Raw genomic sequence first — 18,137 nt, forward strand, 5'->3', positions numbered from 1 at the left:
GTTACTAGCACACAAGAGCCAAGTGCTTTTCCAGGAGGTAGAACTAACAGGTTGTTGTGAGAAAAGAGCAGTAATGAGGGCCAGAGAGGGCAGCCAAAGCCACCTCATCAGGGTAGGGCTTTGGCCTAGACTCTGCAAGGGGGTATGTTTATCCCATAGTCTGTCCCATTTGGACAGACTATGGGATAAACTTGGATGAATTTGGGTCCTGGCCACTTAAAAGAAGCTTAACTTGAATTAGTGCTTTCTACATGGTATAAAGATTAGAAAGATGATTGGGAAGCATGCTTTCCCTGCAGGATAAAAAATAACACAGTTTTCAATTTTACACTGTTCAATTTTGGTTGACAGAAGCACTGAGTAACCAGGACCAGCAAATCTGCAGTTATTTAGAAGAAAAGTTGTGTATCTATGCAGAACTGGGAGATATGTGTGGATTTGAAGATGTCCATGTAGAACCTCACCTACTTATCAAACCTGATTCTGGAGAAACTCCACAGGCTGCTTCACTGCTGGCAGCAGCACTCAGAGAAGGTGAGTTTGCATGGCAAGAGTGGATTGGTGGCTCTTCACGTGGGCAGATATTTTAAGGTAACCAAGTGCAGACATGTGGCCTTGTGTTGCAATTCTGTCAAGTCTCAAGAAGTGGCAGTGTCAAAATTTGCCAGAGGGCATAGAAGAAAAAGCTGTCGCATTTATTTTTGTCAGATACAGCAGATAGTACCTGCCAGATTCTAAAATAATAGATATGTTTAGGGCGTAGCATCAAATATAAGCAGGCAGGGGCGTGGTGTTAGGCTCTTAGCTGTCCTCACAGTACAGCTCTGTGAAGCACAACAGGGGAGAAGCTTGTATGCAGTATGATAGTGTACCTGGTCCCCAACCTTCACCTACCTTGGCTGATTTTGATGTCACCTCAGAATCCTGTGTGATCACATACAGAGCAAATCAAATTTCTACCAAGAAACACCTGCCACAGTTGCTGTAGGAGCCCTGTTTTTTCTGCCTGCTATCCAACAGGATTTTGGTAGATGGCTGCACCATCTACAGTGCTGTCCTACAAAGGAATGGTATTTTAGATACCTTCCCTAGCTGGATTTCAGCTAAACTTCTCCTAAACTCAGTGGAAAGGAGCCCTGGTGAACTGAGTCCTGATTTTAGCATCACCTAAATAGAGAACTGTGTGCTACTAACAACATTTCAACCTATAAAGCAGTGGAGCTTGGTCTTCATCATCATTATAAAGTCAAAGAGCATTTTCTTGATAAAATTGATTAAATTTGTGTAGGGTACAGTAAGTCAGTGATGAAACAGACAATATTTGAAATGGCAGCCTAAATTTATTACACACCTTATTCAGCCCACTTCTGTATTTTTCACTTTCTCTCATGCTACTGTTGATGTTGATGATGTCGTGGATTTCAGGACTCTACAACACTCTCTGTAACCTTACAGTTGTTTACATTGTAGACCATTTGTGGGGATCATTTTCCAGGATGGAAATACTAAGTTCCTGAGCTAATAGCAGACTCTATGGGAATAAGGCATTGCTCACAGTAGAGAAAGACAGAATTACATAGTGCTTAAGCAAATTAGGTAGACACAAATCCATGAGATGAGATGGGATAAATCCAAGGCTGCTCAGCAAGCTGGCCAGTGTCACTGTGAGGCTGTTTTCTGTCAACTTTGAAAGTCACGGTGATCAGGAGAGGTTCCTGATGACTTGAAGAAAGCAAGCCTCATACTCCAAGAAGGAATATATACAGAACTATAAAAAACAGTCAGTCTCACCAGGATCTCTGAGATAATGCTCCTGGAAGGCATTTCCAAGAACCTGAAAGACAGGAAGATGATTTGGAACAACTGTCACAGATTAATTAGGGCAAGTTGTCTCTGACTAACCTGACAGGTTTTATGGTGAGAGAAGGGTGCATGTTGGTTACCTTGACGTCTCTCAGACCTTCCACACTCTTTGCACTGGCTCTGGTGTCCTTACATCTGAATAGATGTAAACTGCTTAACTGGGTGGGAGACAGGCTGGACTGCTGGGCTGAAGGAGTCAGTCGTATGACTCCAGTTGGTATCATGTTATTAGGGGATTCTCTTAGGGTGTGTATCCTGAGACCAGTAGTGTTGAACATATTTATTAGTGCAGCTAGCCTTGGGATTGAGTACACTCTTAGCAAGCCCATGAGGGTTGTGGTGGGAGGTGGAGCATTCAGTGAGCTGGAGAGACCTCTACAGATTGGGAAAATGGTAAGAAGAACACTTAGATATTTGACAAAGACAAATGCAAAGTCTTGCATCGCAGGTGATGTAATCCTGTGTGTTGGTACAGACTGGACACTGATGAGGTAGAAAATACTTTTGGAGAAGTGGACGTGGGACACCTACTTGACAGGAGGTTGACCATGAGGCAGCAGTTGCCCAACTGCTTCCTGGGCTGCTGCAGTAGGAGGAGAGTTGCCAGCAAGTTGAGGGAGGTGATTCTCCCTCTACTTAACCCTGACAAGTCCTATCTGGGCTGCCATGACGAATGCTGCGCTTTCCCTGGCCACGAGAGACATTGACAAAGTAGAAAGGCACCAGATTGACTAGAGGACATGAGGTCTGAAGACAAGCTGAGGTAGCAGGCTTGGTGGGATCTCATTACTGTCCACAGCAGCTTAATGGGAGGATATAGAGAAGCTGGATTTTTGCGGAGACACATGACAATAAAAGAACACACGGACAAGAGACAATAGTCCTGTGGTGAAACACAGGCAATTCCAATTAACTAAAATTAAAAATTAAATGCTATGAGAGTGTTAAAAAAATTGGAACAGGTTGCTCAGGAAGACTTTGAAGTTTCCATCTTCAGAGGTGTTAAAGGCTTGTTGTGCAACGCTCTGAGCAACACAATTTAGACTGACCAGGTTTTAGTGAAGTGCAGGACTAGGTGACCTCTGAAAGTCTCTTACAAGCCAAATTATTCCATGTTCAATCATTTCTATGTCATTGAGGAACTTAGTACATTCATGCACTAAGGAGCTGTTTAAGGGGGTGTCTGTAATTCTGCATGTTTTCCTCTTTAGTTGAAAGTCTCCACATTGCTGTAACAACATCACAAGTGAGTGAAACAGACAGCTCACCAGAGGAAAGTACTGAGGAATTAAGTGTGAAGCAGAGATTCACTACCAGTGAAATACTGGAATCTGTTCTCGGTGGTGAGTAAAATTTGATGCTTTTACATCTTTAGAGTGCTAAAATAATTGTTACCAGATTGGTTTTTTGGAAAGCCTCCATGATCTAGGACAGAATCAATAGAAAATAATGTAATGGAAGTTGTCTTTGGGCAAATGCTCAGGTAGTGTAAATTGTTACATAACTTTGTTGAAAGTACACTTTCTTGTCATTGTTGTTAAGCTCTGCACGAAGTCTATATTGCAATATAGGCCATTTCTCTTATTGTCAGGAGGCTTGAAAACTAGGATTAATATTCCAATAATTTCAGCTGCAAAGGGTAGCAATAGTTTTTCTCAACAAACTTGTGACTAAAGTTGTGTAAAAAACATTGCTACAGAGCATTTTTAGTGTTATGGTTATACTTATCTCCAACCTTTCATAAATGAAATAGTGCTGATTTGTAAGGTAGGAAAAGTGGGTTGAGCCATATGTGCCATCATGGCTTGCAAATTTTTTTTTCCCAGTCTAGGATCCATTATGTAACTACAAACTATAAAAATCACTTTCTCATAGTCCCAAGTAGCTGTAAAAAAGCATGCTCTTTGTTTTTCTAGTCAATATATGCTTTCGCACCTTTCTTAGGCATTTTCTTGGGGCTTTATTTGTTAGGTACAGGAAGAAAAGAAATTGAAGAATCACCAGAAATTGATCTCAGTGTTGAAAAGGAAATGGCAGGTGCCGATCTTGAGGATAAGGTATTGTACCCAGTTTTTCTTCCTGCATTGCACACAGTGGTCTGGGCACTGTGCATGTACATGCTATTCAAATTTTTATGGGGATTTTCACTCAGATCCAGGTAATTCAGTCTAGCAGAGGTCACTGCAATTAATAAGAAAATTTTGAAAAGCAATCATAAACAATCCAAGCACAGAATGATTTTCTGCAAGGCTTAAGATCAGTGAGTTGTAATACCAGACAGTGTTTTCAAACCACTTGTATGGGCTGTTCCTGTTCACAGGATGATGAAAGTCTCCTGCAGTGACAGATTCCTCAGCTAATGCAACAAGGAACACTTGTGCATTGGAAGAACTTCGTCCTGAGAACAGGCACATAAGATAGGATGAATGCTTTTACACCAGCTTGCTTTAGAATTTGAATCAAAACAAAATGGGGCAATTATAGAATAGCAGAGAAAGTGCCCATTTTGCAAAGTCCTATAGCTGATCAGCAAATCTGGGGAGAAAAGCAGAATCTAAAATCAGTTCTGGACAAGACTAGAAATGACAAATTTTATGTAGCAGCAGAGTGTTGGAGTAAGCAACATGAATTACTGTGTGAAAATAAAGTGAACTGTAATAGTGTAGTTCTTAGGTGGAGAATAAGAATCACAAAAGGAATAAAGGGGAGAGACAAGAATGTAAGATACAGACTTTGAAATGGAAAGAAAACTTTGCTTGAAAGTTTAACATTAACATGCAGTCGTTGCATCACGTCTGAAAGAGGGCTTGTGTGCTCGAAACCTTGTCTTTGTTTGTTTTCTATATTGAGAATACTCTTGCTAATACACTAATTTCTCTATAGCCTCACCTTATGATTAGCACTCAATCATCTTACTTATCAGACTGCTGATAGAAGGGAGCAGGAGGAAGAATGTGAGTGGAAAAAATGGTTTGAAAGCAAAAGTCCAAGTGAGGGACCCGGTGAAGAGGAATAGAACCTGGACAGGGTAGAGGGGCTCCAATATAGCCCACTAAAAATTGCAGTAGCTCTACATGAAAACTTTGCCAGTGGGGTTATAGAGAAGGTAGAGCTGGGCTTTTTTCAGAGGTGTGCAGCAAAAGGATGTGTCCAAGATTACGAGTTGCAGCAAGGGAAATTCTGAGTGTATATAAGGAAAAAAAAAATCAGTGCAAGGATGATCAAGGAGCAACGTTTGTCCAAAGAGGTTGTGGGGGTCTCTGCCATTGGAGGATTCCTGGATTTGACTGGAGAAGTCCTTCAGCAACCTCCTCTAACTTTGAAGCTATGCCTGTTCATAAAGCTGGAGGGACCTGCACCCAGCTCTTCCACCCTAAGTCATTATCCTGTTATTCATGGTCTATTGTTTGGGCGAGGCATATGTCACGTCTTCTGATGCCATGTCAGAATCAGACTTACCAGGAGGTGGCAGAATGAGCAAAGAAAACAGGCAAGGCAAGGGCTTCCAGGGAGGTGGGTGTGCAGTCCCAGGATTGTAGGGTGATGACTCTGGACTCAGCCCAACTAGCTTGGGAAAACAGGAGCTGGACAGGAGGGCAAGAGCTCCCAGCTTGGAGATTAAATGCTGACTCGATACTAGAAGGAAGGGCATAGTCCCTGCAACGTAAGGGGTCCCCAGTGGGCAGCTGTGAGAAGTGATCCCCATCTTGTCTCCCCTGCTCCTGCCTTTTAAGTGTATCTCTGCAGGCATTGTTCAAAGCACAGTGCAGCCGGCCCTGGAATCTGACCATCCTCATCTCTCTGAACCAAGGTGATCAGGAAGAGAGGCAGAGAGGTGGTGGTGGCCTTCAGCACAGTTAAACACCTGAAATTACTGCTTCACTCCTAGCTGGACTTCCAGGGCACGTGCCAGCTCAGCTAATCCTGCCTCAGCAGACTGGCCACTTGCAACTCCTTGGTCAAGCCAATGCCAGACAAACCTTCCCCCTATGCGCATCCATTTTCAATTAAAAAGGGCTTAAAAACCTGAAAGAAACCTTGCTCATATTCAGTGTACAGGCTCTCCCTTGTACACTCTGCCTCACCCTTCCAGCATTATCTTCTTTCTCTCCCTCCTGGCCCTGTGCTGCCTCCTTACCCACTGCTCACCATCCAGCTAAGGAAAAGCAGAGTTATCTTGAGTCCATTTTTGTGCTGCACAAAGACATCCGTGCAAAATCCTCTCCTTTCACAGCAGAGCTGAGCTTTTCTGTGGCTTGGGGATACAGTGAGGAGGAGGAGGTGAAGATGTGGAGGGGGAGTGGAAGGAAATGCTGAAGAGATATAATGAGAGAAAGAGTAGTGGAGGAAATGATGCAGCTGGTACTCCCTTTGCCCCAAGGGTGTCTGTGTTGGGTTGTGTTTAGGGGGCTGGTCTTTCTCATTTTCATTTTCAGTTATTGCATCTAAATGTAGCAGATGCTTTGCTCTCTGTGGTGGAAAATGAGACTCGGTAGAGAACTTAAGAGAAAACAAATATTCCCTGAACTCTCCTCAGCTTCTTTGGGGGAAAAAAAAAAAACAAAAACAAAGAAAGAAAAATCATACAGGAAGTCTTTTCAGCGTAGTCTCAGAAGGGATTGTATTTGAAACAGTCCTCACCATCTCGTCTTATCTTTCTCAGAGGAGCTATTCTTCATGCTGAAGGGATTATGGGTAGCTTCACCCCATAAATTTAGAGAGCTTCTTAGGAAAAGAGAGCAGGATGGAAAGTGTGAAGCAGCTGTGCCTTGCTGCAGAGGACAGTAGTGACCATGCTGGTGCCTTTTGTAGCATGTACTTGGCACAGCATCTCACAGGGGACCTAAGGCATTTTTTGTGATCCAATAACATGACCTCTTGCTTGTTTCTTAGTACATTATCTTTATTTTTGAAGAGTCTTATGCTGTTTTGTCCTACTGTAAGTGATCTTAACCCACTGTGCTGTATATACAGAAATCTGGTTACTGTATTTCAAAACTCTCAGGTAAACAAAGAATGAATTGAAATGTCTTTTCTGTGTAGCATTACTCACAAAGGAATAAAATTGTGGATGAAATAGTTTTATTTGTACAGTTGTGTTCAGAATCTCTAGTAATTTCCGTGGAAACTCCATTCTTGGAGTTTCATGTATTGGAATAGATGATGTATTATTAGTCTTCACAGATTGTTGCTTCTGTCTTTTTTAATATACCACATAAAGGGTTGACTCAGTACACATTTCCTAGCCATATGTCCCCACTAGTTTAAAAAAATTTACATTGATGATACAACTTTAAAATTTAAAACAACTTTTTAAAGCTACATGTGTTTATTTTAGGGTGCAAGTATGAATTTTTCAGAATCTACAGGGACAGAGGTGAGTTAATTTAAACTTCAGACAGAATCTAGTAATTATTTAGTTAACAGTGGTCAAACCTTTGAAAATCCTTCTCTTTTATTTTCTAGATTGTACAAGCAATCCAGAACTTAACCCGTCTCTTATACAGCATGCAGGTGACTACTCCACTACTAACTTCAGAGAGTAATTAATTTGTCCTAATAATTTTCTTTTAAAGAGTGGATTTCATGTTGTCCTACTTTCAGACATTATGTTAATTGACCCGGATCTCTTCTGACTGTTGCATAAGTTTTCACGGAATATAGTTTTATTCTACATCAGTGGTAGGTTTCTTTTAAGAACTGAATAATACTAACCTGCTTAGAGATCAGTCCCTCCTCCCAAAAGAGGATGTCTGTACAGTCCAAAAACCTAGCTGGAAAATAAAATGATGGCTCCGCTTGAACTGATGCCATTCCACATACAGATTTCTGAAATTATAGTTCAAATTGAAAAAAAATTGTATTTTGATTAGACTGTTCTGCCAGCTATTAATAAGCAGTAATTTGACCAGGTAGCTCAGGTAGCAAACTCAGCCCATTTTAAGTGCTTAAATCTCACTTTGGGCCTTACTTTCTTTACTTACTTACTACACTTACTGTAGGGCTTTAGTATGAAGTATTTGCCTCTTTTATGCTAAGCTTGAATGTCTTAACTTCTTCTTATTTAGCTGCACTTTTATAATTCTATTTTTAAATGTTTCATTTGAGTATACTTTATTTTTAGACCCTATTGACCTTAGCATATTTCATAATAATCCTGGAAACCTTGGGCTTAGAGGTTAAGTGTATTGAAACTATACAAAAACAAAATAAAAATCCTGTAATTCACACAAAAGTTTTTGAGTAATTGGAAAACAAATTGGGATAGTAAAGTAAGGTTTAGGATCATGCCTTAACTCCTCAGACCATGAATGGACAGTTGGGTGCTGAGAAATAAGTAGAGGATCTTGTCCTGTTTACAAGTCACTGGAACTGACCCAATACTGGAGGAGGAGCCAAGGAAGGTGCAGGTGGCACATTGCATGAAATTGAAAACTTTCTGAGGTGGACAGCACAGGGCAGTGGGGTTCTGGGAATGTCTCCTGAAATAGATTCCCATGTCAGCTTTCGAACATAGCGCAATAAGGGCCTCAACAGATCTGGGTTTTCTTGCTTTTCTTTCTTCTTAATCCCAGCTATTTGTTTTTGCGTTATTGGAGGATGTCACAACCTTTAATGCAAACAATGTCACAACATCCTTGTGAAGGATGGAATATAGAACTCTCGACTGTAAAATAGGAACATCAAACCTGAAACCATTACTATACTGCAGGTTTATGCTGGCACTGACACCTTGGTCAGGTATGTGTAGTGGTACAGTCCTGGTGACATGGCTGTGTTGGCAGGTGCCTGTAGGACTGGTGTTAGTTGGGCTGCAGTGCTGCAGGTTAGCAAGGAGAGCCTCAAAGCCAGAGTGAACTCACTTGGAAACAATACAGTGTTATGTGTAGAAGTCACAGCTGTGTTAGGAATACTTGGGTGTGTATAGCATTCCCAATGCCTTATTGCCCTCTTCAACCATGAAATATTGTTTTTCCTGTGTGCCTTTACATCCTCTGACAGAACAGAACCCCAGCTGTAATTGAAGTGCATATGCACAGCTGTAACATAAACATGTATTATAATACTAAGTGTAAACCAGAAGCTTTGTTAAAAGTGCTCAAAAGAGTTGAGTTTTATTTTAGAAATACCTCTATGTAAAGGCATTATCACAGAATTTCATCTATTTGCTTGTGGAATACCCTCCTAAAAAAGTTCAAGCATTTTTATATAATGATTCTGTGTAAAAACACAGAAATGAATTAATGCTGATATTGAAACATTTGACTCTGATTTGATTGTGGTGTCTAGGCAGCACTGGCTATCCAGGACAGCCACAGGGAGCTCCATAGGTTACTACTGCAAGAGAATGAGAAGACCAGTCAGAGCCATGGCTCTCGGCTGAACCTCGTTTTGGAACAAGAGAAATGTCAGAATCTGGAAAAACAGAGGGTGGAACTGGCCAACATACACAAAATGAAGCAGCAGTTTCAGCAAGAGCAGCAGCGGTGGCTGCGTGAATGTGACCAGCGGCAGCGGGAGCAGGAGGCCAGGGCGGGCCGGCTGGAGCAGCGCCAACGTGAGTGCCAGTCCGAGGAAGAGCTGCTGGAGCAGAGCCGGCAGAGACTGGCGCTGCAGCTGCAGGAGTACCAGCAGAGTCTGGAGAGGCTCCAGGAGGGCCAGAAAATGGTGGAGAGAGAAAGAGACAGTGTGAAAATGCAGAAGAAACTCGTGTGGCACTGGAAGCACGGTCAGCAAAACAACCTGTTTTCACACACGGGGGACTATGAGGTTTGTGCTTCCCCATTCTAATTATACCCCTGACTGCATTCCTAGAAACCTGTCTTGACCAATAGGCCAGGATGTCTGGGTATTGTTAGTTCTTAAAGTAATGAGTGAACATGTGGGAAGCTGAGATTCAGGCATATCCAAACATTTTCTTTCAATGTCATGAAGTTTAAGCAGGGAAAGTGTGAAGTCTGGCCTCTGAGAAGGAGCAACCCCATGCACAGGTAGATGCTGGTGATCACCTACTGGAAATCAGCTTGACTGAAAGGAGGTTGTAGCAAGATGGGAGTCAGCCTCTTTTCCCAGGCAGCTAGTAAGAGGACAAGGGGAAACGGCCTCGAGCTGTGACAGGAAAGGTTTGGTTTGGACATTGGGAAGAATTTCTTTGCTGAAAGGGTGGTCAGGGAAAGGGTGAAAGGTGAAAGGCTGCCTAGGGATGTGGTGGAGTCACTGTCCCTGGAAGTGTTCAAAAAGTGACTGGATGTGGTAGTTAGTGGTATGATTTTGTTGATGTGATGGCGGTGTGTTGGGTCAAAGGTTGGACTTAATGATCTTGGAGATCTTTTCCAGCCTTTATGATTCTATGATTCTGTGCAAAGGACCTGGGAGTCCTGGTGTGGAAAATGAGCAAACAACATGCACTTCTGGAAAGGTGGCACATGCTCTCCAGGGCTGCACTGAGTAAAGTATTGCTAGTAGGTCAAATGAGGGGATCCTTCCTCTCTGCTCTGGACATACCTGGAGTCTGGCTCCCCCAGTACAAGAAAAGCATAGACCTGTGGAGTGGAGAGGAGATAGAGACAGGAGGATGGATGTCTGGTGAAGTGCCTGTTTGAGAGGCAGGGATATCTCTCCAGTAAGAAAGGCTGAGACTGTTACTCAGGAGAAGAAATGGTTCTTATTAATGGGGGGTCCTTATTAATGGGGGTTCCTTTTAATGTATAAAACCACTTAAATGGAGGTTCTAAAGGAGATGGAGCGAGATTCTTTTCAGTGGCACGCTGTGGCAGAACCAGAGGCAATGGATACAAACAAAAACATTGAAGATTGGTTTTGAACTATTTTTTCTTGTGGAGGTGATGGAGCCCTGGCACAGGTTGCCCAGGGAAGTTGTGGAGTCTCTGTCATTGTAGATATTCAAAAACCACCTGGACATGGTCCTTGGCAACTGTCTCTGTGTCGCCCTGCTTCGGCAGGGGGGTTAGACCAGATATCTTCTTGAAGTCCTTTCCAACCTCAGTTGTTCTGTGATTTTAAGCTAGATACCTACAAAACCCAAACTTAGGCAGATGTTTCTTAAATGTTTCCGAGAAGACAGAAATTATAAATATGAGAATCTGTGTTTTATTCTGCTTTACCATTGTGTTTATAAGATACATTGTCTCTGCGTCTTGTAGAAAAATTTAATTATTTTAATGCTTAAGCATATAAAGCACTTAATGAAGTTTTTCATTGCTGTTCTTTTTCCTGGACCACTAGCTACAGGGAGGAAAAGGTGCACCTCCAGGAGTAACAAACATCAGGCTCATGTGAACCCCACATATCAGGCCGTGCTTCCCTGAAACAACCCCCCCCCCAGGGGAAGAGGTTGGTTTGTAGCTCCATCCCTGACAGTATAAATCCTTGGAGGTGCTTATTATTTGGGAGTGCAATTTAAAGTAGCCTCGAAGCTGCTTAAGTGTTTGATAATAAAAATGATTAAGTTATTGTTGAGGGTGAAGGATGCAGTCTGCCTCTGAACTCAGCTGTCTGGGTGCTCACCTGCCAGGTAGGTCTTCATCTCCAATACCTGCTTTGTGGTTGTGGACTTGATTTTCATAACTGTTCTTTAAAGTACCTGAAAATCAAAACATTTTGTCTGGCTTTTCCACATATGGAAAGCTCACTGACCCAAACAGCTTCTTTTTTCCCTCAGGTTCTCGTTTTCACAAGAAAATCTGTAGAGCCTTTCTTCAAGCCATCACCTCATAGTTTTTCAGCTGGCAACTCAACCATAACCATTTGGCATCTAAGATTGTGCCTGCCTGAGGGGTTAAAGGATTGGCCTCTGACCTCCCCCTTTTCATCTGGCTTGTGTGAACACAGTGTGAACATCACTTACCCGTATATGCTTGCTAGCCCAAACAACGAAGGCACTTTTTACTAGCATAGCATGTGCTGCAGTTTTGACTTGTTTGGCAGTGCTTAAGAAGTGGATGATAAATCCAAAACTGAAGTTTTTAAACAGCGTTAAGGAATGTGACTTCTGAAATCTTTCGAGGAGGGAAAGTTGAAGGATAATAGTCTGATACAGGGATATCTGGATCGCACAGAGAGGCAAAATAATTCAATGCTGAGTGTCACAGTGTAGTAGTTTTTGTAATCTAATATTTAATTTGTAAGTCTACTTGTATTGTTTTTTCAAGTAGACTACATGGCTTTGAATCCATCCAGATCTGAAGATTGTCTTTCTCCTGTGTTTCCACTACCACACTCCGTGCAGCAGTGGAACAGGTTGGGTGATTGTCAGTCAGCTGGTATTCCCCCCCAATGTTTTTGTATTACACACAGCCTAGACAATTTTGTGTGACTAAACAATGCAATAACTCACTCTAACACTCTTGCTTTTTTTTTTTGTGAGATTGGCCTTAATAAACACCTGCAGACAAAGAGTCTGCAGGAGTTGCATTTTCCACCCTTGGGAGCCTTGGCTTGCTTGCTAAAGCTGTTTGCCATCCCCAGTTTGACTGCTTGCAGCCCTGTTCTCTGTGATTGCCTGTCTATGTGAGGTACAGTGTTATCTTTGGATTGCAGAGTACACAGATTTATGTATGAGAAGTGGCACCTTGTTGAACCATGAGGCAAAATATTAACCCTCTGGAAGTAGTCAGCAGAGCTCAGTGCATCCCAGATAGTGATCTTTTTTTATCTGTTACTTTGCAGTTATTACTTCTTTCAAGGTGAGCTAAGACCAGATCTGCTAGGTTATTGCTGTTTATTCCTGAATGCACATAAAATTTAATGTGTTTTGAGGTTAACCCTGGCAGATTAGATGACTCTGGCAGTTAATTTTCTTTATCCTGCGATAAGGATTCTTCAGGATGATGCTTATAGTTGTACAAAACTTCAGTTTTACAAAGTGAGAACAGGGAGTTGGACTCCATGATTCTTATGAGTCCTTTCCAGCTTGACATACTCTGTGATTCTCTGGTTCTGTTACTTGACAAAGGTGGAAATAAAATTCTCTGTTTTGTTTTTTGCTGTTTTTTTTTCTCCTTCTGCAGATAATAGGACATAATCAATTGGACAGCTTACATGGTGAAAATGCATTCTTCTTCAATGAAGCGGTAGTGTGTGTGTCTCTAAGAAGAATCAACAGATCAAATTCTTCTCTTGTTTATGAGGATGGTGTGTATGGGATGAATATCTCAAATTCTGATGTAGCAGGGACTAGTGAAAATCAGGTGGACCTCAAAATGGACACTTCTTGTCAGCCAGCATTAACTAGTGCACTGTGGAAATCCACTAGTCCTTACCAGCAGATGTCTTTTTCCTGCAAAAGCAACAAGGATTCCTTTAATAATGGTAATTAATAATTTATTTAATTAAGAATTAATACAAGCAGTTTGCCCCCTCTCTGGCTGAATAGTCCTAGGAACAAAGACAGCTTGGTAGTAGTGGAAGCAAGAGATTTTGACAAAATAGTTGCATGTTTCCTTGCAAGATTTTTGATGATAGGTGAGAAAATCAGCAGAACAGAAATACAGAAAATTACTGAAAAACCCCACAAAACTCATTTTTGTGTCTGCATAATAGTACTCAGAATGTGTTTTTCTCTCAGTCTTTTCCCAATGCTTTTTGACCTATTTTTTGTGAGCAGAAATCACTCTTCTTCAAGTGCATTTTATTGATTGTTTGAGAACATATGTATATTACTTGATGATTTCTGGTTAGAATAGCTTTTGATTTCCTGTCTTAGAATTCCTGTCTCAGTATTCAAACACCCTTTTCTTGCTTCGTTGAATAATGAAAATATCTTGAAAGATCTGTGGACAGACAATGGTATCACTTCTAAGGAATAATATAATGTTTGAAATAAGTTACATCAGTAACTCTTACTGCATTACCTTTCTTTATTCCTGCATTTTACCAGTACCCCCAAAGATACGAGGGCTGCGTGGCAGTTACTGATGGTGGCTACCAAAATGCATGGAACAGGCTGCCTGTCTGAGCACGAGCACTGCATGCACTGAAAATTCCTTGAAGGTCTTAAAAACTTATGAGAAACTCTGAAATATCTGGGGTTTATTTCTAATTTTGTACAATATTAGTTTTGATCTAACTTCTTTCATTAGTGTGAGTTGTAGACCAGGATGTAAGAACACAACAGCTAAAAGTCTTGGTGGCCAACGGTGCACTTTTAGTGTAAGAGATTAAATGATCTGGTGGGGTTTTCTCCACAGCTGTGACATTCAGGAGACATGGCATGGCAATGCTGCAGCAGTGCCTGAGCTCCCATTTTTGTGCAGTTGGCAGTGCAGAATGGCTTCTGTTCTTGCACTAGCTTCTTGCAGGTCAGGTCACAGACAAAGACCAGCGGGCAGCAGAATTAGGAACTGAAAACATACACAGGTAGAGGGGTTAATTGTCCTACATTGGTGATTAAGGAACTTGCTCCTTAGTACTCCTTGTAATGAATTAAACAGACATCCAGTACAGCCTTATTAGTCTTTGGTATGTGGATTGCCAAAACAGCGTGTTATAACCAAAGGTAGGGCAGGCTAGTCACATCACTACAATCAGCAAACCAAGCTGATTAGTAAAAGAGATTAATATTTCTAAAAATGCCTAAATAAGTAGCTTGGTGAAACTCGTTCTAGTTTGGCTGTGGTTGTCATTTTAGTTAGTGTGTGAATTTGAGAAGGAACACATATGTGGGTTTAAACCTCTGAAAAGTGGCTTAGCTTGCACTGGCAAACATACAGATAGAAACTAACCAGGACACTTTCTGTTGAGCCCACATGAGAGCATGTTTTTTAATTAAACTGGCTTGTACCAGTTAAATTGCACTGATTCTAAGATAAGCTGGTGAAGCGTCTGTGTCTCAAGACACAATGGACCAGCTCTGTGTTCTGCTGTTGTCAATGCATACTGTGCAGACATCATTATCTTGCCCTGGTAGCAGGGCACCAGGGCAGTCCCAGCACTCTTGGGGACAAGCTTTGGCCCCAGAGCCCACCCAAGAGGCCAGTGTAAGTCACTCTGACCAAGCTGTGTTGGCAAAATGTGCATTACTGCCTGGGTGGTGCCACAAGACATGTTATGCAAAGGAGAGAAGCAAATCCTTGCAGCATTCTGTTGGTTCAGATGATGCTGTGAGGCCCACCACTGCATTTCTGGAGCAGGCAGGGCTGGAAGCCTGCCCCCAGAGAGCTGTGACATCACATTCCATGGTTGCTTTTGTTATTGAGAAGGTGACAAGAATTTTATGCTCTGATCATGCAGTGCATGAGTCTGCATGATTCAAACTTGCTTCTGTCTTGCATCAGGACCACTGTATGGGGAGGGACTGGGGAATGAGAAGAGTGCTGAATTTCCCCAAGGGACTAAACACATGGAAATTATGCAAATCACTTATTCCTAAGCAATGTCAATCAAATTGAACAATACAAACATTTCACACTAGGAAACTGATTTTTTCTTTCTTGAGTATTTTTGGTCATGTTTTCTTCCCCAGAGAATTTAGCGGAGTTTCAGAAAATCTCCAACCTTTGCCTCTGCTTTCTGACACCTCTGCAGGATGCAGTCAGTTCCAATCACTTTGAAGTAAAAACAACTTAAATGCAATGAGGGAAAGAACTTAACAGTTAGCAGAAGCCTTCAATATTTTCACGTGGATGAATGTTTTATGGCATTTTCATGTGTTTCCATGCATTTTCTAGTTAGCTGTAACTATTACTTTCTAGTAACTATAAAGTCCCATAATCATCTTTAAAAAAAAAATTCTTAAATAATTTGTCAACATAGAACTAAGAAACAAATACTGAGTATGGTTTACTGCATATAGCCATGCACCACATACATACATAGCCAGACCTAATATATAGTTAAAGTTTTGTGTGCACACAAAAGAAATTTCTTGGGTTTGATTAACTTTCACAGAATTATTAGGCATTTTGTAAGAAGTCGGCTCTGTCAGAAAAACCTGCTTAAATTATTTAAAGATAAGCACCATGTAAATTCGTTTCCAAGGAGTTAATCACACTGCATTCTGCCATATGTTAAGTACTATTCAATTAAGCCTCATAAATATACAGAAATGGAAACGGCTACATTACTGTAGCGCATAATTTTCCATTCATATTTCCTAAGGTAAGACATAGGTTTCTTCCCATAGCTAACATCATGATTATGTATTATTGTTCTATGTGTATGGGAGGGAACTTCAGTAAAGACCTTCAGGCAAGTTCCCACTGAACTGAAACTGGCATAAGTAACCTCACTAGAGAAGGTGTGTCAGTCAACAGGAGGAAAATATGATTGAAAGAAAAATGTGTTAATGCTTTACAGTAATGGCTATGAAATTATCTGCATGAAAGAAGCAAGTACTTTGGCTAATTAGGAAGGAGGGGAAGTAGAGGTTTTGTGTCAGACTAGACTGAGAATTGAATAAATTAGCCTTGCATTTAATTGACTTGTCAAGTTAACTAGCCAAAGCGATGCCTGAGGATTTACCTATGGATTCACCTCTTTGATTTCAGGAATCAGTGCAACTTTGATTCTTTTAAGCTTTGAAGAGAACAGCATTGTTTGCTGCTGCTACCTTAACTTCATTTATTCAGACATTGTAGCTACAGAAATAGAATTGAAAAGTGATAGATCTGGAAAACTGCTGAAATTCAAATGTGGGAAGGTTTTACCTCAGACATTTAGTATGAAGGACCTATACATGTGACACGGTGAAAAACATAGTTTAAATCTTTATGGGGAACATAGGAAAACCTGTGATCTTCATAAGCACCCAACTGCAAACCCAAGGAGCAAAAGGAGGACTCTACTTGAATAATGTCATTTAAATCTTTTTTAAAGGACAGAAATTTGTACATATGTGAGTATAAACAAATTAGATTGTTTGATTTTGGAAAAATAATTTATTTATAGTGGCTTTCATCAAAGTAAGTGGTTTCTAGAGATGTAGAATATTTAATTTGCAACAGAAAAAGCAAAGATTCCAGAAACAATGTGTAGTATCCTATAACTCCATTATAGTTTATATGAAATTTCCTTCCTATTACCTAAGGCAGATTATACTAATGGTGATTATTCTGTTTAACCTCTTCTTAAAACCGTATATCAGATTAATTTGCTTTGGTTTCCCATTGTTAATTTAGATGGCATTTAGAACAGTGCATTTTTTGTCTGCTGGTTTCAGCTGGGGTAGAGTTAATTCTCATCTCAGTGGCTGGCATGGGGCTGTGTTTGGAATTGTGCTGAACACAGGGTTGGTAATACACAGATGTTTTTGTTATTGCTGAGCAGGGCTTGCACAGAGCCAAGGCCTTTTCTGCTTTTGGTGCAGCAACACTGGGGAGGGGACTGGGGGTGCTTGGCAGGCTGGGAGGAGACAGAGCCAGGACAGGTGACCCAAACTGACCAAAGGGATATTCCAGACCATGTGGCACCAAATTCAGTGTAAAAGTGGGGGAAAGAAGCAGGAAAGGGGGGGACATTTGTGGTGATGTCATTTGTCTTCCCAAGTAATCATTTTGCATGATGGGGCCCGGCTCTTCTGGAGATGGCTGAACACCTGGCAGCACATGGGAAGCACTGAATCAACTCCTTGGTTTGTTTTGCTTGTGTGCACAGCCTTTGCTTTCCCTATTAAACTGCCTTTTTCTCAACCCATGAGGTCTCCAGCTTTCACCCTTCTGACTCTTTCCCCAGTCCCTTTGAGTGAGAGAGGGCTGTGTGGGGCTTGGTTTCTGGCTGGGGTGAAACCAGCTACATTAGCTAGCCAAAGTTGTGGCCTAATGACATTGCCTAAAAGTATCTGCTCTATGTTTGCATCAGGGAGGTTGAGAACAATACGCCTGGCTCTTCTGTCATATTTGTGTTAAGGTGAATTTGTTGCAGTCAGGAGAGATATACAATGTAAAACTGATGTAAGTGTGATAAAAACCAGGTGAAATATGCTTTGCACTACAGTGTTAAAAAGCCATCTGAAGTGGTACAGGCTCTCTGTCTATGCTTCCAACTCAACACTGGATTTTGGCAAGAAGCAAATCTCAGTAACTCAGGGCCTTATTCAGATAGCATAGCTGCTGCTGCTGATGCTGGAGGTGGCTGATGAGATACCATGATGAGGATTTAGTTGAGTAAGATTACTTGCATCACTTGGAACCTGGTAAATAGTGATTAGCAACACCCCCAAAAAAGTCACTGCAGTTCCATATATGTTATCATTAGGAGTTAATTTGTATATTGTTGCTGAAAGTACTCCTTCTGAGTACGTCTGATTTTTCTAAGCT

General features: G+C 41.3%; 1 protein-coding gene across 14 annotated transcripts in view; it reads left to right on the top strand.

Annotated features, from left to right (window-relative positions):
- The window catches only part of ARHGEF28 (Rho guanine nucleotide exchange factor 28), a 119,566-nt gene that overhangs the window by 88,629 nt on the left and 12,800 nt on the right, over positions 1-18,137 (top strand). For 11 of the 14 annotated variants that reach the window (XM_059873686.1, XM_059873689.1, XM_059873687.1 and 8 more), the window contains 7 exons: positions 352-534; positions 3,075-3,206; positions 3,835-3,920; positions 7,202-7,240; positions 7,330-7,377; positions 9,154-9,633; positions 12,894-13,194. In XM_059873686.1, the coding sequence (XP_059729669.1) occupies positions 352-534; positions 3,075-3,206; positions 3,835-3,920; positions 7,202-7,240; positions 7,330-7,377; positions 9,154-9,633; positions 12,894-13,194 (1,269 nt within the window). The remainder of the gene's footprint in view (positions 1-351; positions 535-3,074; positions 3,207-3,834; positions 3,921-7,201; positions 7,241-7,329; positions 7,378-9,153; positions 9,634-12,893; positions 13,195-18,137) is intronic. The other 3 variants (XM_059873690.1, XM_059873691.1, XM_059873683.1) reach the window with 3 other exon arrangements.

The sequence above is a fragment of the Haemorhous mexicanus genome, chromosome Z (genome assembly GCF_027477595.1).
Source record: "Haemorhous mexicanus isolate bHaeMex1 chromosome Z, bHaeMex1.pri, whole genome shotgun sequence".
Lineage (NCBI taxonomy): Eukaryota > Metazoa > Chordata > Aves > Passeriformes > Fringillidae > Haemorhous > Haemorhous mexicanus.